The sequence below is a fragment of the Temnothorax longispinosus genome, chromosome 1 (assembly GCF_030848805.1).
Source record: "Temnothorax longispinosus isolate EJ_2023e chromosome 1, Tlon_JGU_v1, whole genome shotgun sequence".
Classification (NCBI taxonomy): domain Eukaryota; kingdom Metazoa; phylum Arthropoda; class Insecta; order Hymenoptera; family Formicidae; genus Temnothorax; species Temnothorax longispinosus.
This window is the reverse complement of record NC_092358.1, coordinates 2,146,882-2,162,219: the sequence shown is the minus strand read 5'-3', so window position 1 is coordinate 2,162,219 and position 15,338 is coordinate 2,146,882. Positions and strand designations below refer to the sequence as shown.

Here is a 15,338-nt window from a genome sequence, read left to right as displayed (position 1 = left end):
GTGTAAAATTGTAAAATTTATCGAGGGGTCCGGGCGAAAGCGACGCGCTCTTTTCGGCTGTGAGACTCTTGGGTCGCGACCAGCCTCGCCGAAGATGCTCACGAATGAGGGGAAAGGATACCTTCGCCCGCTCCCCGTCAAGCTTGATATATAGATTGTATTTTTGGCTTATTACTGTAAGACTGACTATGTTGCTATATTAAAGATTGCTTCAAAAACAAGTAGAACTTGATTGCATCCTCTTCTTCTTAGGATTCCTTCATGTGACTCGGCGATTTATTTTCAAACATATATCAGTTGTCGTTCTCGAGACGAGTTACAATCTCACACGTACTCTCACTCACAATCTTCGATTCTACACAAAGCAGTTCTTTTATAAACTGAGGAGGCATACATGAAATGAGGGTCAATGAATCAACCATTTTCACACACAAAGACATACATTCAATCCACTCCTATCTTCGAGTAAAATTAGTTAATAAATTAACCGGGAAGGAAAAAGTACTTTAGGACACATAATAATACATATACGTTTTTTATTGTTTACTCGTATAAAGGTTATAAAACTTAAAAATATGTATAACGTGTGTTAAAAATCGATTCCGTTAATATCTAAAAAAAAGCATCTATCGCGCGATACATCGTGCAGATTTATTTCGCGATTTCAATGAATCATTACTCAAGTACTTTATATATATCTATATTTTTTAAATTTGTATTGTGAAGCAGACTTCTTCATGGACGGTATCTCGAAATGTTACGCGCACACGAATGCGTTTTAAGGGTTTGTTCATCGTAATAGTGCCTGTCTATTACGTCATGTAATAAATATTTTCTGTGTGTCCTGAATGGCTATAAAAAATTGCCGTGCGAATTGTGAATAGATGACGTTTGAAGTCCAAAGTAAAAGCCCTTAAAGCACCGGTGTGACGCGTAATTACACTAACTAAAACCTAAATTTCAATATATATTTTATACCTTGTAATATACATATTTAGTGCTATGTTATTAAAATAGATCTTTGATGTTTGTCTGAAAACAGATACATATTTATACACGTAATTGTATAACTCTCGAGGCACTATCAAGGGACGGCATAAAAATCTTTTCATACACGCAAGTATGTATATATAAACAGGACGGTATCATTGTCACTTACTCGATTTTATGAATCGAGTTGGAATACATCTGTTTCTCCTACCCTACTATTTACACATTTTGCCGATCACATTAACGTCTTGTATATCTCTTTGATTGATCTTTTTATATTCGAGGATTGAAGCGATATAAAACAGAAGTTTATCTCTAAGTCGGAAATATTAACGAGTACTACGAAGGCACGATCTTCGACTGATAACTTCGCGAAATGGAATAAAAAATAATAAGAAATGATCTTCAAGATGCGAAAAGATGGAATAATTTTTTAAAAGAAGCAATATCATGTGTAGCTTATTAAATATCTGAAACTAATTATTTTTTTCGGTATACTCTATGAACACTTTTGCCATAATTCTTTTGGTAGTTATAGTTAATAGCGTGATTGACGAAAATCGCCAGCTACAACTATTACACTTGATTTGTACTTCAGATGCTTTGTCTCCAAAAGTACGATGCCCTAGCAATGTAAAAAATACAAATTTCAGACATTCTAAGACTTAAAAAAACAGGACGGATATTTGTAAATAATAATAATCGTTAAATAATACAATAAAAATGCGCGAAATTGCGGTAATATTTTCAGAAATAATTATTTTCGATCGTGCAATCTTACGACATAATCGGTTTTGTGCGTTTTATAATTCAAAAGTATATAAATAACACTACTTTCTATAACTATATCATAAGCCTTCGAGCAAGTAATAAAATATTAATTGTTCTTATTTCACTCTTGACAAAATATGATCTAAAGTATTTACTGGTGCGAAAATATGTAAAAATAATATGAAAAGATCATGAGATTTTTATAATTGCAAAATATATCCTATGCTACACAGATTGTGTAGCAAAAAGATCCTCAACACGAGTATTGTATACAAAAATAGTAGTCAAAATTACTAAAAGTGATTATCTTCATTGGAAAAAGAAATCAACGTTAAAAACTCGTTTTTATATTGGTCATTGCGCACGCGAATCATATTTGTAAAATTATATAAAACGGTTCTTAATATTTAGAAGTGAGATTCGTGGACATGTATTATATCCTGATTACCGTATCGTTCCATATTTGTTCTCCGTTAGCAGAGGCAAATCATGGCAATGGAAATGGGTAAGGTTCGAATGCTATTACCGCTAGCCGTCGCCGAATTGCTGCGTTCGGAAGTACCTCGTTAACGTGACGACGAGCGACGTGATGAGCAGGAAACCTGCTGGCGTGGTTAAAAGCCTAGCAGCATTGTAAATTGGGCAGTAGGGACACTGGGAGCTGCCGCAAACCTCGCATATATTTAATGTGTATGTAGGCAGTGCATCAAATATAGATTCGTTGAAGCGTTCTGAAATGAGAATAACGAATATGTCTCGATACGCATATCAAGCGTAATAAGCAAGTAAATTTTATATATATAATGAGATATATTTATAAATACCTGGCGCATAGTAATCGTAAACTCGAATAGAAAGGTATCGCGACATATTTGCGACCGGATACCAACGTTCCACTGTGAAGTTCACGCACGTCTCTTCGTTGTCCAGATAATCGAAATAGAAGAGCACTTTCCTTTCTTGGAAACGTGCTCTCTGGAGATTCCTCACCCGCTTCGATAAAATGTACCTGTCCAGATTTTGCTGTTGGATTATGTAACCGGTTGGTACGGCTACATCCAATACAGCCATACCGGAACGGGCAGATTCATTGAGATTCGTCCATCTGTGTGGGAATGCAACGCGTTTTTACGAGCGCAATTACAATGGTGAAGACATTTTATTACGATTGTATCCAATCTCACCTTTGACAGCTAAGATATGAAATGTGAGACTGATTTCTGCCGTGGAAATTCGCTCTGGTGACTAGATCGAAGGCTTTAACCGGCGGCTGCGTTTGGAATCTCTTTATATCCACATTGTACTGCACGTGCATCTGCAGAATAGCGTAGCCCGCACCCTTCGCCTGCACTTTCACGGTTCCCCACGCTTCCGGGATCTGAAAAATGATAATCGTGCGATTGAGCGTCATTTTACTATGTCTCGCAGAATATAAATACCAGTCTCAAAATGTTACGTACCTCAAGAGTTTGAAGCCTCGCTAGATTCTTATCGTTAACGGTCAACGTCTTGGTCTTTCCCGGCAAAGCAGTAGCCTCTATCGTTACCGTGAGCGAACTGACGTCCCTGATTCTCGATCTCACGGTATACTCCATTAGTGCCTTCATCGCCCAAACGGTATCCTGAGTGGAGGCCCATCCGCCGTCCGTCAATCTCTGCGCGTTCAGCCACTTCACTATCGGCTCTATCATGATCTCTTGCCGAGCGACGTAAACGAGCAGCGCGTACGCAGTTGTCTCTATGTTCTCCGAGTCGTACTCGTAGGGTAAACGTGGCAGCAGGAAGGGCTTCTGATTCTCCATCTTGTACGGAGGAAGCGGCACTTGTTCTCTACCCCAGTACGTCAATCCGCCTTCTCTCCGTGCGTGTCTCGTCAGAATGTTGAAGGCTTGCTCGGCAGTCGAGGCTTTCGCCACCAAGAGTGCATAGGCCACTAATGCTATCTCATAAGGCTTACCGCGATCCTCCAACAGCTTCAGGTTCCTCTCCAACCATTTGATAGCGTTAGCCGCGCTTAGAGCCACTTGAGAACCTAGGCCGCCCGTGAGGTCCTTGACGCTCTCTAGGGTGATGAGCACATGAGCGGTGAGAGTGATGTTTCGATGGGTAATTACGTCGTTTCTATAGTTCAAGGAGCTGTTCATCTTCCGATCCGGCAGCCAGGTCACCTCGTAGAATGCGCCTTCCGGCGTCTGATGCTTCAATATCCAAGAAACTGCCTGGGCGATCACCTCAGGATCAATGTACAGGTAGTTCTCCCACTCGTAGAAGCTGGCCTCCTGGAATATCCGCGCGCAGAACGCCGTCAACCAGACACTCGGCATCGACTGGTTCCAATCGGTACGGAAAAAACTGAAAGACCCATCAAGATTCATGAAGGACAGCTGTCGCTGATAGCCAATGTTCATGTAGTAAAAGCTCTCCTTCTCCTGGGTGCGATTGCGCTGGTTGATCAAACGCATATACAGAGTGGTGTACATGTTGGCGGCGAAACTGAACATGTTCTGCTCGGCGCAGTCAATAGGCAGATTCATAAGGCTTGTCGCGTTCACCGGCATCGTTGGGAAGATAGGTCCCACCACATCGCCGACCAGACTGATGGTCGCTTTGTTAGATCCAAATACGTAGTAACGGTTCTCGTCGTATGGTATAATCGGCGTCTCGGTGATGTTCACATGCATGTATTGGAATACGTAGGCGCGATTGCTGAGATCCAGCAGGATCGACTGGTGCCGATACTGCGCCACCCCATCCGCCTCGACGTGTAGAGTGCGTGTCACCGAATCCTTGCCGATCAAAGTAGTCGCGTAGACGTGCACCTGAATGTCGCCGAGTCTCACCGGTACGATGGGCAAATAAACGATGCTGGCATCCTGAGCGGGGATCCATATGAAAAATTGATGCTCGCCAAAAGAGGTGCGCGGCTTATACGATTGCACGATGCCATTGTCTTCAACGTGGACGAACTTGTAATCTTTGGAGCCCGCCAAAACCACTGTCGCCTCGATATTATAATGCATATAATTGAAAATGGATACGCGAATACCAATTTGCTCGCCCTGTCTGCTGTGACTCGGCATCTCCACGTTTATAAAGAACGGCAGGACTCCGGTATATGGAAGTGCCTTCGGCAACATACCGAATCCGATGCTGGGCGACATACTGAACGCGGTGACCATCCAGTGTACCGGTCTTCGTGGTACGTCCAAGTTGAAGATCTGTCGGCCGTGCGGACCGATGTTGATATCCTTCCACAGCCAAACATTTTCGTATTGCCTCTGGATCCGGTTGAACCGCCACTTGCGGAACTGTGCCAAGTCAGTCGCGTTCCGATCGACGCATCGCGCCTCGTCCGTGCCGTCCTCGCAATCAAATATGCCGTCGCATCTCTTGTCCAGTCTGTAGCATCGGCCGGTCAGGCACTCACCGTATCCCTGCGTTCGGTTGCAGAGATCGTGCCGCCGATGTAACACGGCGTCCGTGAAGACGACCAGACCGATGTAATCAAACGTGCGATTGACGTCGATGCCGAAGGTGGAAGACGGGAAGTACACCATCTCGTCCGGATCACCGTCGTGATACTGCCAAGTGTGCGTGTGCGTGCCGTTGGTGTCCTCGTCGAAATGAGCCATCTTTGAGATCACGTTTGCATACGTCAGCTCGTTGCCCGCCTGCATAGAGTAGAACGACCGATCGATACCTGACAGCGCAACGTAGGCTCCGGGTTCGCCGTAGATGGCCACTTCAACGCGCTCGCCCGTCCTTGCCTTTTTATTGTTGATGAACACGGTAAAGTTGTTGCGCGAGATTCCGTTCACCGGGAAGGTCAATGAATCTGCGATGACTTCGCCGTAGCGGCCCACGTAATACACCACCGCCGTTGCGACGGGAGCCATCTCAGGGCTCAGAGGAATCGCGAAAGTCTTTATATTGTGCTGCATGTTGTCCTCGCCACTCAGAAGTATTATACCTTTGGCCATGATAAGGTAGTTGAAGGCGTCAATGTAGAAGTTGGTCTGTACGTGGAATACCATGTATTCGCCGACTTTGGGCTTTTCGGTGGACGTTGATATCTTGATGTGCTTCATATGCGGAGATTCATGAGCGAGCAACAGCAGCTCGGTTTCCGCTCTGTAACCCTCGCCGTCAGTGAAGTGCGCGTGGACTCTCATGGAGGCGATGTCGTTCAGAATTTGATTGGCGCGCTCGGCGTCGTTCTCCAGCGCGAGCTGTCTCCTGAGATCCATCTTTATACTCCATACGTCCGCGTGTTCCGGCGTCGCTCTCGGGTATTGGGTATCGATGTTACGACGTCCACCACTTCGCATCTCGATGTCCGCGCGGATTTCCATCATAGCATCCCTGAGTTGCCTGGGTTGCAGCGGCGAGTTGTCGTGAAAGGATGCGACCAGATTCAAGGTGAACGGCATCGCTGGCTTGAAGACCTGTGGAGTACCGCCAAGGAAACGGACCTTCGTGGTGGAATTGAAGATCCTCGCCGTAGAGTAGCCGACGATGACCTCGTCCAAGAATCTCTCGCCCACTGTTGCGACCACGGTGACTTCCAATCCGTCAGTCGACGGAACGAAGTTCAGCAATTCTTGCATAGGATACCGGAAATGGTACGTTCCATTGAAGAACCTCAACACTGGTATTCTCTCCTCATATATATTAAGTATTCTAAACCACGATGGATAATACTCGTTGAAGTTGAAGTATCTCTCAACTGGTTCGATCGCCATTTGGGTATTGCGTATTCTCTCCAGTGGCTTGAAACTAGCCTTCAAAGTCAGATTACCCCTCACCGGCGCGCCCGAGGTGTAATTCGCCTGAACGATACCGTAAATGTAGGGATCGTTGTTAAAGAAGAACGCCGGCATCGTGACGTTGACTTCAAAACGCGTTTGATAATACTCTTCTACGAGGAATTTATTCTCCTCCACTTGATTCTGCGCTATTACTTGCACGATCCATTCCCCGAAGACCGGTTGATCAGAAAGCTGGTACGACAGCGACACTGTGCCTAAATTGCTCTGCCTGCTGAGCCATCTTCTCATAATTCTTCTGTTCGGATCCAACATGTACACGTCCACAGGATTGTTATAGGCTTTTAACTCCGTATCTATCGGGATTGTTCTGAATCGTACTGTTTCGCCCTGCATGTACATGGGCTTGTCCAACTGTATAAAAATAGTCATAGACCGTTGCGAGAATATCAATTTGGTTTCATTCAGAAAGGCTTGGCCGCCTTTCAAATTGTTGTACATCCCTTCCACGCGCAAGTTATAGTCGCCACCCACGGAAGTAGGTGGCATACGCATCAATAAGGTTTCAGGTATGCCCTCCTTCACTTCTTGGTAGTCTGTCGCTATTTCCACACCATTTCGCTGAATGGATGTACGCACTGTCATAGGCAGCGGACTATGAAGAATGTTTACAGCAACCCTGTACACTTGACCTGGTCTAACCATGCGAGATGCAACTACAAAGTACGTGCTGAAAATAAGTGAAAAATATTCATTACGTTAAATCATCTTTACATAAGGTTCTTTTTTATCATCAGACTCAGCGATACTTACGATTCTTTAATTATGACATTCTCATTTTGGCCTTGATTCCGAAATCCAAAACCTGTATTCTGATCCCAGTCAGATCCATCGTAACGATTCCATGGAAGCCTAGGGGTAGATTCCGTCGATTCTTGGGTGAACTGGCCATTTCCAGAGGCCAGGAATAATAGGAGGATCCACAACATCTTTTCTGAAATATGTGATTCATCATTCATTTATATTCCATGAAAACGTTTGAAAATACTTTTGAGTCATCTCTCAGGTGTCAAAAACCACAACGGCCGCAACGTGTCAAAAATCAGAAGAATATAAAGATCAACTCATGGGCAACGCGAGAGCGGCGATTGTAATTGAAACAGTGTCAATTACACTTAATTGTTCCCCGGCGAGATTAAAAATCCATGACGTCGTAAATAAACACAACTTTTGACACATATACCCGTCAACGCCTTTAATTAGCTCTTTACTATTGGCGGTACGCGTGACTCTCGTTGGGCGCGGTCGATTTTCTGCGTAAATTAACGAAATGGTGAATTAACGAGTAGCTCTCCGGCCGCTGCGGCTGTCTATACGTCAAAAATCACGCGGGGAGACGCGTTAAAAGCGGGATCTCTCTCGCGGGGGGGTTAGGGCTGGGGCAGCGCGGAGCGGCGGTCAACGCCCAAACGCGCATTCCTCGAAACGCGTGTCATCGGCGCTCACCTCGGGATCCCGATATCCTGGTGGTCGAGTAGAATCCGCCGTGTCAGCGAGTACCGCGCGCGACTAGCATATCACCGCGTTCGCGCGTCTACGGACGAGGATACTCAGAACAGAGCGTCGAGCACGTCGGTTACGCACATCGCGCGGAAACTCTCGGCCGGAGAGGAGTGGCCCGTTGCGAGCGAACTTGTATTTTGTCGCTGGTGATGGTGACGCGCGAGCAACGGCAATCCGGAGTCAGTGTTGCCAGAATCAGCCTAGAGAAATTCTGTACGCTGGTTGTAATTTGTGTTTCCCCAGACCTAACCTAACAATTTTTTTTTTACAATTTGTTTTTGTTCTTTGTAGGTTTATTAACGTTGACACTTTCCGCACTTGAAACGAGATAGATATAACTCGGACATTGGAGAGAAAGAAAAAAGATAAAGAGACAGGAAAACAATCAACAATTACAAAAGCAAAAGGTGTGTTCTTTGTAGCTGCACTGTGTTCTACTTTTTTGCACCTAAAATGAGACAGAAATATGGATAGATATTGGCGAGAGAGAGAGGGGAAACAGAGATGAAGAGCACAAAGATTTCAGCTAAAGAATGGACATCGTGATGTTGCGTGATGTTGCGTGGTTGGATGCACCACGGTGTATAGGGTGACGCGAATCGACATCGATCTCGCCGCGCGATTCATCGGCGTGGATTACGTGGATATCTCATTTATTATTTGAACACTGTATACGATTTTAAATAACGTCGAGGTTGGTCGAGGTGTACCATTCATCATGCGTGTCTCGAACCACGTTTCATGCCTTTTGCAGTGCTGTCTCCCGTAGATATCTGTTTACCGTGATGGATAAACCGCCTGAGAAATTACCGTGCAAAACGCTAACGTGAGTCTACCAGTCTGGCAGCTTATGATGCCTTATTGCAATAGCTCATGAAAATAATTAACTAATTAAGATTATTAGCGATTTTACTGACACTGCCCACGTGTAAAGACAAGTCATTCTACATTTTGATTGCATTGAAAGATTTTTTTGTAACGTTAGAAAAATAAAAATTTATTTTATCGATAGATAACTCTTGAATCGAGGTAAAAATTGCGTCGTTTGTTTCATTAAAAATTTTAATTAGTTAATAATGTATACGTTTAATAATAGACTTAATTGACTGAATAAAAATTAATACTTTTTTTTTTTACAAATAGAGCCAAAGAATTGTTATGCAGCAAGGGTCTCAGTAATTGCGTACTGGAGGATTTGGAGAGATCCATGAAAGCTTTGCCCAGAAGTGGAAAGAAGCATTTTGAACCTGATAACTCTTGGCTTCAAAATGTTCAAATTGAGAAAGGGCTTAAGAATCGTAGGGACTTGTTAAATATCGAAAGGGTCGAACGTATCTCGGAATTGGCCAGTGCCGAATGGCTACCGTCTCAGAACAGAGCTCTTGTTACTAAAAGATCCGGTCAAGACTGGAGTAACTTTGGTCTGGAGAAAAACGGTTTCCTATATTTGCTACCGGAGGAAGCGTTATTTCTCATGGAAACAGTAAATTTTCTACAATCTGTATAATATCTTGAATTTTAAATGTTTCAATCATTACTACAAGTTTATTTAATTTTACTTTCTTGTATTTAATATAGAATTGTCTTGAGCTCATTTGGAATGGGTTGTCATGTTCAATCCAGCAAGCATACGAGATCTTGATTGATGACTCAGCATGTACCCTGGAAGAATATAGAGTTTATAGTCAATTAACACGCTATGGCTATCGTATACAGCGCTACTTCTATGAAGAGTCAGATAAGTGCAATAGATCAGACGAACCTACTCCCATTAAACGGAAAATTATTGTTGATCCTGAGACTGGACTGAGAATGTCCGACAACCAGCCACGGAATAAGCAAAGCGCAAAAAAATCAAAACCAACTTTAGCGAAGGATGTGCCGGAGACGTCGGATAAACCTCTTGTTAGTCTTGACATAAAAGACCGTGAAAATACCACTGTAGGAGAATCTGTAAAACAAACAGTACGTAATCTAGTAGACCAAATTGTGTGTAATATGGAAAGTCATGAAAATGAAAATAAACCAGCCACTTCCGGAGGAGCTGAAAACAACGTGACAGAAAATGATACGAGCAGCGAGGAAAAAAATCGAAATTCTAAACCAGAAATAATTTCCGACGAGACTTTGCTGGGCAATATCAAAATTCTCAGAGACACACCGTGCAAGATATCAAAGTGGCCGGGCGCTCGTATTCAGCGTAATGTTAAGCAGTTGCCTAAGAGGAACGATAAAGTATCGTCTCCGGAAATTTCTATAATCGATTCCAATTCTACGGATGAAAGTCCGAGGCGTGCAGAGAAACGGAATATGCAAAATGATGATTCACATGCGAAAAAGTTCAAGCACGAGGTAAGATAGTCTCAAGTATACGCATAGTGCCCAGTAAGCTATTTGCTAAAAATAAATATGCTTTTTTCTCTTTTCAGGTGATTGAGTTGTCTGACGATGAGATCCAGGAATTACCGCACTGTATGACAAGAATGGAAATGTTGAATCTACTACCAAATATCGCCTTTCAATCGGAAATTAACGAGAAAATTTCCAAGCGATATATACCGCATAACATAAGGCCTCAGAGGAGCGCATATCAATACAATCGGACGATGATTTTAAACATGCAGGAGAACGACAAACGAGCGCGACAGAATTGCAAAGATAATAGGACCAACGGGAGACAAAACGCCTCTCACTCTAGGAGCCCACTCGCCGTTAATAACAGAAGCTCTGTCTTTCAAAATCGACGTACACTCTTGCGTACCCCATCGCAATCGTTTTATCCTGTAGATCAAATGCACGGAACGAACATTAGCTTGCCTTATGCGTACAGATTTCCGTTCAATTACCTTCCAGACGTTTATTTACAGAATAGAGTCACGCAGAATGTATTTCACAATTTATTCGTCGCTTTTGGGAATCACGGGAATCACGCTGTTCAACAAAGAAGTCTCACCATACAGATGAACAATTTCATGATGCCGATGGAGGGGTATCGAACGAGGCAGGTCTTTACCGAGAACCAACTCCGACACGGTTTCTATCAGAATGTTTTATGGCAGCAGAGATTTTGTCAGCGGAGAACGACGGAGAACGCATTGATCCATGGCAACGTGCATTCTGCTGCAAGACGACGACACGATGATGCCAATAATCTAGTCGGTCACGAGATCATTAATCGGCCTTCCTTTACGACACGTTTAGGAGTTAACTCGTGGACAGAATTGAAGAGAAGATGGTCCGAGGAAAAAACCATCACAATCGACGATGAAGATTATAAAAACAAGAGCGAAAGCGAGGAAGATTGCACTGAAGTGCAAGTCGTGAAGCTTGTCAATCCTTTGGTCGGCCCGAGAAACGCATCCTCGATGACAGAAATCTTCAGTAAGCTCGCTATAATAAAATCAGCACCGGAAAGAATCGTTAGAAGGAAAAAAAGCAAATATAAGATATCGTACAATGTGTATTCCTGTACGCATCATTATAGAAAGGCGAATCCTGGTCAACCACTGTACAGCCTGGTAGTGATAAGGTATTATCTTTTAATAAAAAACAGATATATTTCTGTGCATGTCAATCTTTGGTAATTTCCAATTAAATTTCAGGAAGGAAGACTCGATTATCCAACCTGTCGAGTTGAATCGCCTACAACAGGATGCGAAAGGTTCCCAGATAGTATTAGCATATGTGTCAATGTCAATATCATACATTCAGCCGGGTATTATAACGATGCCAAACATAATTTAACTTTTTGTTCGAGTACACTTAATTGGAATTATTTTGGAGCAAGCGAGGTGTCTAAGTATGTCAAAGTTTATCCTGTATAAGATCCGAACTTTTTTTGCTACCTTAATAAACTTTTGTATACTTATAAAAGATGTGTGTAATACTTCTTCAATTTTAAGGAGTTACATACTTTTGACAGGCTTAAAACTAGGTAAACCCCATCCCCTAAAATTTGTTTTATACCTTCTGAAACACCCTGTAGTAAACCCTCGAGGAAAATTAGAGGCAAAACCGGCCCTTTTAAAAATAAAACAATGCCTTTCCTTAGCAGCGTATACCTGTGCGCCAGTTTCTAGTTTCTAGTTTCTACTCGACAATTCGACCGCGTTCTAGTGCCTAGCTATAACTTTGTTATTTGTGTGAATTTTTCAATGAAAATTTGAGAGAATACTCTTCAAGTATCTACTATCGAAAATAAAAGAGAAATTAAAACATCGATTTTTCTGACCCTAGCAAAGGTATGAAATCTCTTGATAAAAACGAAAGAATTGATCAAAATAAACACTGCCTACATGTATAGGGATGACAGTGTTATCATATACATCAATACATGTATCACATTACATGTATATGTATGTGTGACGCTATTTATATTTATTTCCTAGAAAAGAGATAAAATTTAGATAATAAAATTTGAGTATGTGTTTGATATATGTCGAACATTGATATGTCAATATGACATGTCACTTCAATTGCTTTGAGATATATATAGTGTCTCGATTTTTTTCAATAATCATAAACAGTCACAATAATTATTGGTTACTCGAGTATTTAAATATAAAGCATGAGCTACCTGAAGAAATATTAAAAGAAGGAATAGAACTACAATCGGTCAATTATTATATATAAAATACAGATGCATACACACACACATATCACACACACCACACACACATTTACGAATCTGCGGCATCTGCGCTGTGTTTACAATGTGCGTTGCGCAGGTTGCGCTTTCGCCACTTTGGTTTGTTGATGTATCGTGTTATGATACGTACTGTGATATTTTACAAGTAGGTTCACCGATTGAAAAGAAGTGATGGAAGGTACGGCGCGAAAGAAAATTCGGAAGGAAAAACCTAGTGTGTCCAAAAACGATGGCGCAGCACAAAGCTATGATAGAAATACATTGGATTCGAATGTCTATCTAACCTACGACATTCTAAGAATTATCTTTCAATATTTAAAGGCCAAGGACTTGGGAAGTGCCGCGATGGTTTGCAGGTACAACGTGCCTAATATTAATGATCCGCGCTCGATTTAATCTTAAACATTTATTTAATACGAGCAGAATAGTATCGTTTCTATATCATGTGTGTGTGAATGGACACGAACAAGATTTGACTTACAAATAATCTCTTTGTGGCGTTTTATGTTGTGTCTTTAAAAGTGATAATGATAGAACTATTAATGGTAATATTTAATATCATTCCATCTGCTGTACTACGAAAAGTACATGGCATTGTAAGCTGAACAAACCATAAATTTGAGGAATTATTCTTTTCAGGTCCTGGTCAGAAGCTGCAAATAATGAGAAATGGACAAGAGGTCCTTGTTGTTTGCTAAAGCGTAATGTCAATAATATAAGAATTAAACCATCGGCAGGATTCTTTTTTATTCCTTTTCTTGAAACGGCATATGATGCAGAAGGTATATATTTTGTGACTATTTTTATCGTATTTTCTTTAGTAAGTACAGATACAAATTTTGGAGTTTTATAAAAATAAATTGTAAATTAATTTATTGACGTAAAAAAGTATGTAATGTATAAAAGTATGAAATGAATATGAATGTATTAATACTATTTTGATACTAATTCTTTTATTTCTTTTTAAATTCATATAGTGAACACATATATAGATTGGCTAGCTGACCATTGCAAGGCTATACAGTTATATAGTGATAGTACTATTATGGATAATTATGAAATGGAGTGTAATCCAAGTACAGTGTGTGCGTTTTTACCACAAATCCCGAACGTGAAAATAAAATTGTTTGAATCACTTAAAGTAAGAAATTGGGCTGTACAAAAAGCACTTGGAAAAGCTGCTAATTATCAGGAGATAATTAGTACAATTGTTGAGCATGAAACATCTCAAATCATATCAAATCACGAGACATCTACATGTTTTATGTTATTCTGTAATTACAAAGCTCACAAAACAGCAAAACATTGGGCCTCAGTCGTGCAACGAAGGTATAATTTATATTTAATCCAAGCACGAATACATATTCAAATTTACTATTCAGTAGTCAAGTACGTCCAATACTGTTGTACAATAATTACTAATACTTGATAACACATGTTTATTTTTCTTTACATATGTTCAGGAAAGAAGATAAAATTGTTTCTGTATGGGGTGGTATAGTGGAAGATCTTTACGTGCAAGGTACATGTACAACGATAGAGTTTCCTAAAATAATACATGCGCCATATTGTGTTGCTGTCCTGATTACTGGTCCTATACAGACGTGGTCCACGATTTTGGACAAGGAATGCAACACAAAGGAGCAGGCCGAAGCAAAATTAAAGTTATTTAGAGATGAAGTGAAGTTAAAGAAACATTCCATAGGATTTATGTTTGCGTGTACAGCTCGCGGACGTACAATGTACAATGAATCTAATGTGGAATCAACGATATTCAAAAGATTATTCCCCAAGGTACCCTTAGCAGGTTGCTTTGGCTATGGCGAATTTGGAAAAAATACTATCGTTGATGAAGTAAACGAAGAAAGTGAGTAATCTTTTTGTTTCCTTTTTAGTGAAAATACCGTCTCCCGATAGGTCGATGTATAATTCTCCTTTTGTTTTAGAAAATGACAAAGAGGAACGTAAAAAACGTAAAAAATCTAAATCTTGGTATAATGAATTCTCTACTGTGTTTTTGATAATTACGTATGGTTGATGTTTTGAAAGAAGATATATATGAGTGCTGTGTGCTACGAATATAATTTATCATTCGTGCCGTGCTAGTTTTAGGTCTTGTATTCACTCATCTTTTTCTTTGTTAACAAGACGTGAAAGCACGTGCCTCGACATTCACAGAACAAAAACATACAGCGAACATAGTAGCAATAAATCCGAGTACACAAATTGTACATTGTACCTTGTTCTTAAATGTAATCTGCGAACGCGCGTTTTGTACGAGTCCTAAAGTGATGTTACCGAAGAATAAGAAAACAAGTTATAATTTATGACAAATATATTACGTTCGTACTACACATGTTTTTCATTTTTTATTCTTCCGCGTTTATTATACTTTTCTGAAGCGGTTGTTTTAAATGCGAATTGCATCGAGCAATCGTCGATTCACTGTGATCTGCATTGTTTAAAACACATCTATCAGAAACGCAATGCAAATAATCCATGATACTGAGTTGTTTTACAATGCTTGTAAAATTATCAGTTAACTAGCCGGTTTCAACACTGATTTAGCACTGGTCGTACGCGATACGCGCACACGAAGT

General features: G+C 41.1%; 3 protein-coding genes across 4 annotated transcripts; 2 read left to right on the top strand and 1 right to left on the bottom strand.

Annotated features, from left to right (window-relative positions):
• Nucleotides 1-519: 519 nt before the first annotated feature.
• Nucleotides 520-8,174, bottom strand: Mcr (macroglobulin complement-related). 2 transcript variants are annotated; one of them, XM_071774492.1, is made up of 6 exons: nucleotides 8,034-8,174; nucleotides 7,341-7,521; nucleotides 3,222-7,257; nucleotides 2,946-3,139; nucleotides 2,586-2,866; nucleotides 520-2,492 (listed from the first exon to the last, which is right to left on the bottom strand). In XM_071774492.1, exons 2-6 carry the CDS (start codon nucleotides 7,514-7,516, stop codon nucleotides 2,290-2,292), a joined length of 4,890 nt encoding a protein of 1,629 aa, XP_071630593.1. In that variant the 5' UTR covers nucleotides 7,517-7,521; nucleotides 8,034-8,174; the 3' UTR covers nucleotides 520-2,289. The 2 variants fall into 2 exon arrangements, with proteins under 2 accessions (XP_071630593.1, XP_071630601.1); XM_071774500.1 differs by lacking the exon at nucleotides 8,034-8,174 and adding an exon at nucleotides 7,665-7,961 and having other exon boundaries at nucleotides 7,341-7,516.
• Nucleotides 8,167-11,963, top strand: Tsen54 (tRNA splicing endonuclease subunit 54). Its single transcript, XM_071774512.1, has 6 exons — nucleotides 8,167-8,303; nucleotides 8,382-8,916; nucleotides 9,234-9,573; nucleotides 9,669-10,442; nucleotides 10,520-11,619; nucleotides 11,693-11,963. The coding sequence occupies exons 2-6, from the start codon at nucleotides 8,876-8,878 to the stop codon at nucleotides 11,832-11,834; spliced, it is 2,397 nt and encodes a 798-aa protein (XP_071630613.1). The 5' UTR covers nucleotides 8,167-8,303; nucleotides 8,382-8,875; the 3' UTR covers nucleotides 11,835-11,963.
• An 834-nt stretch (nucleotides 11,964-12,797) lies between these two features.
• On the top strand, nucleotides 12,798-15,090 carry LOC139810753 (F-box only protein 22-like). Its single transcript, XM_071774583.1, has 5 exons — nucleotides 12,798-13,094; nucleotides 13,378-13,520; nucleotides 13,716-14,067; nucleotides 14,202-14,605; nucleotides 14,685-15,090. Exons 1-5 carry the CDS (start codon nucleotides 12,910-12,912, stop codon nucleotides 14,774-14,776), a joined length of 1,176 nt encoding a protein of 391 aa, XP_071630684.1. The 5' UTR covers nucleotides 12,798-12,909; the 3' UTR covers nucleotides 14,777-15,090.
• The last annotated feature ends 248 nt before the right edge of the window (nucleotides 15,091-15,338 follow it).

Coding starts and splice junctions, on each gene's coding strand:
- Tsen54 (XM_071774512.1), top strand. CDS start 8,876: ATGGATAAACCGCCTGAGAAATTACCGTGCAAAACGCTAAC. Junction 8,917..9,233: donor TTACCGTGCAAAACGCTAAC/GTGAGTCTACCA, acceptor TTTTACAAATAG/AGCCAAAGAATTGTTATGCA. Junction 11,620..11,692: donor TACAGCCTGGTAGTGATAAG/GTATTATCTTTT, acceptor ATTAAATTTCAG/GAAGGAAGACTCGATTATCC.
- LOC139810753 (XM_071774583.1), top strand. CDS start 12,910: ATGGAAGGTACGGCGCGAAAGAAAATTCGGAAGGAAAAACCTAGTGTG. Junction 13,095..13,377: donor AGTGCCGCGATGGTTTGCAG/GTACAACGTGCC, acceptor TATTCTTTTCAG/GTCCTGGTCAGAAGCTGCAA. Junction 14,606..14,684: donor TGATGAAGTAAACGAAGAAA/GTGAGTAATCTT, acceptor CTTTTGTTTTAG/AAAATGACAAAGAGGAACGT.
- Mcr (XM_071774500.1), bottom strand. CDS start 7,766: ATGTGTCAAAAGTTGTGTTTATTTACGACGTCATGGATTTTTAATCTC. Junction 3,140..3,221: donor CGAGGCTTCAAACTCTTGAG/GTACGTAACATT, acceptor ATCATTTTTCAG/ATCCCGGAAGCGTGGGGAAC. Junction 2,867..2,945: donor TCATATCTTAGCTGTCAAAG/GTGAGATTGGAT, acceptor ATTCCCACACAG/ATGGACGAATCTCAATGAAT.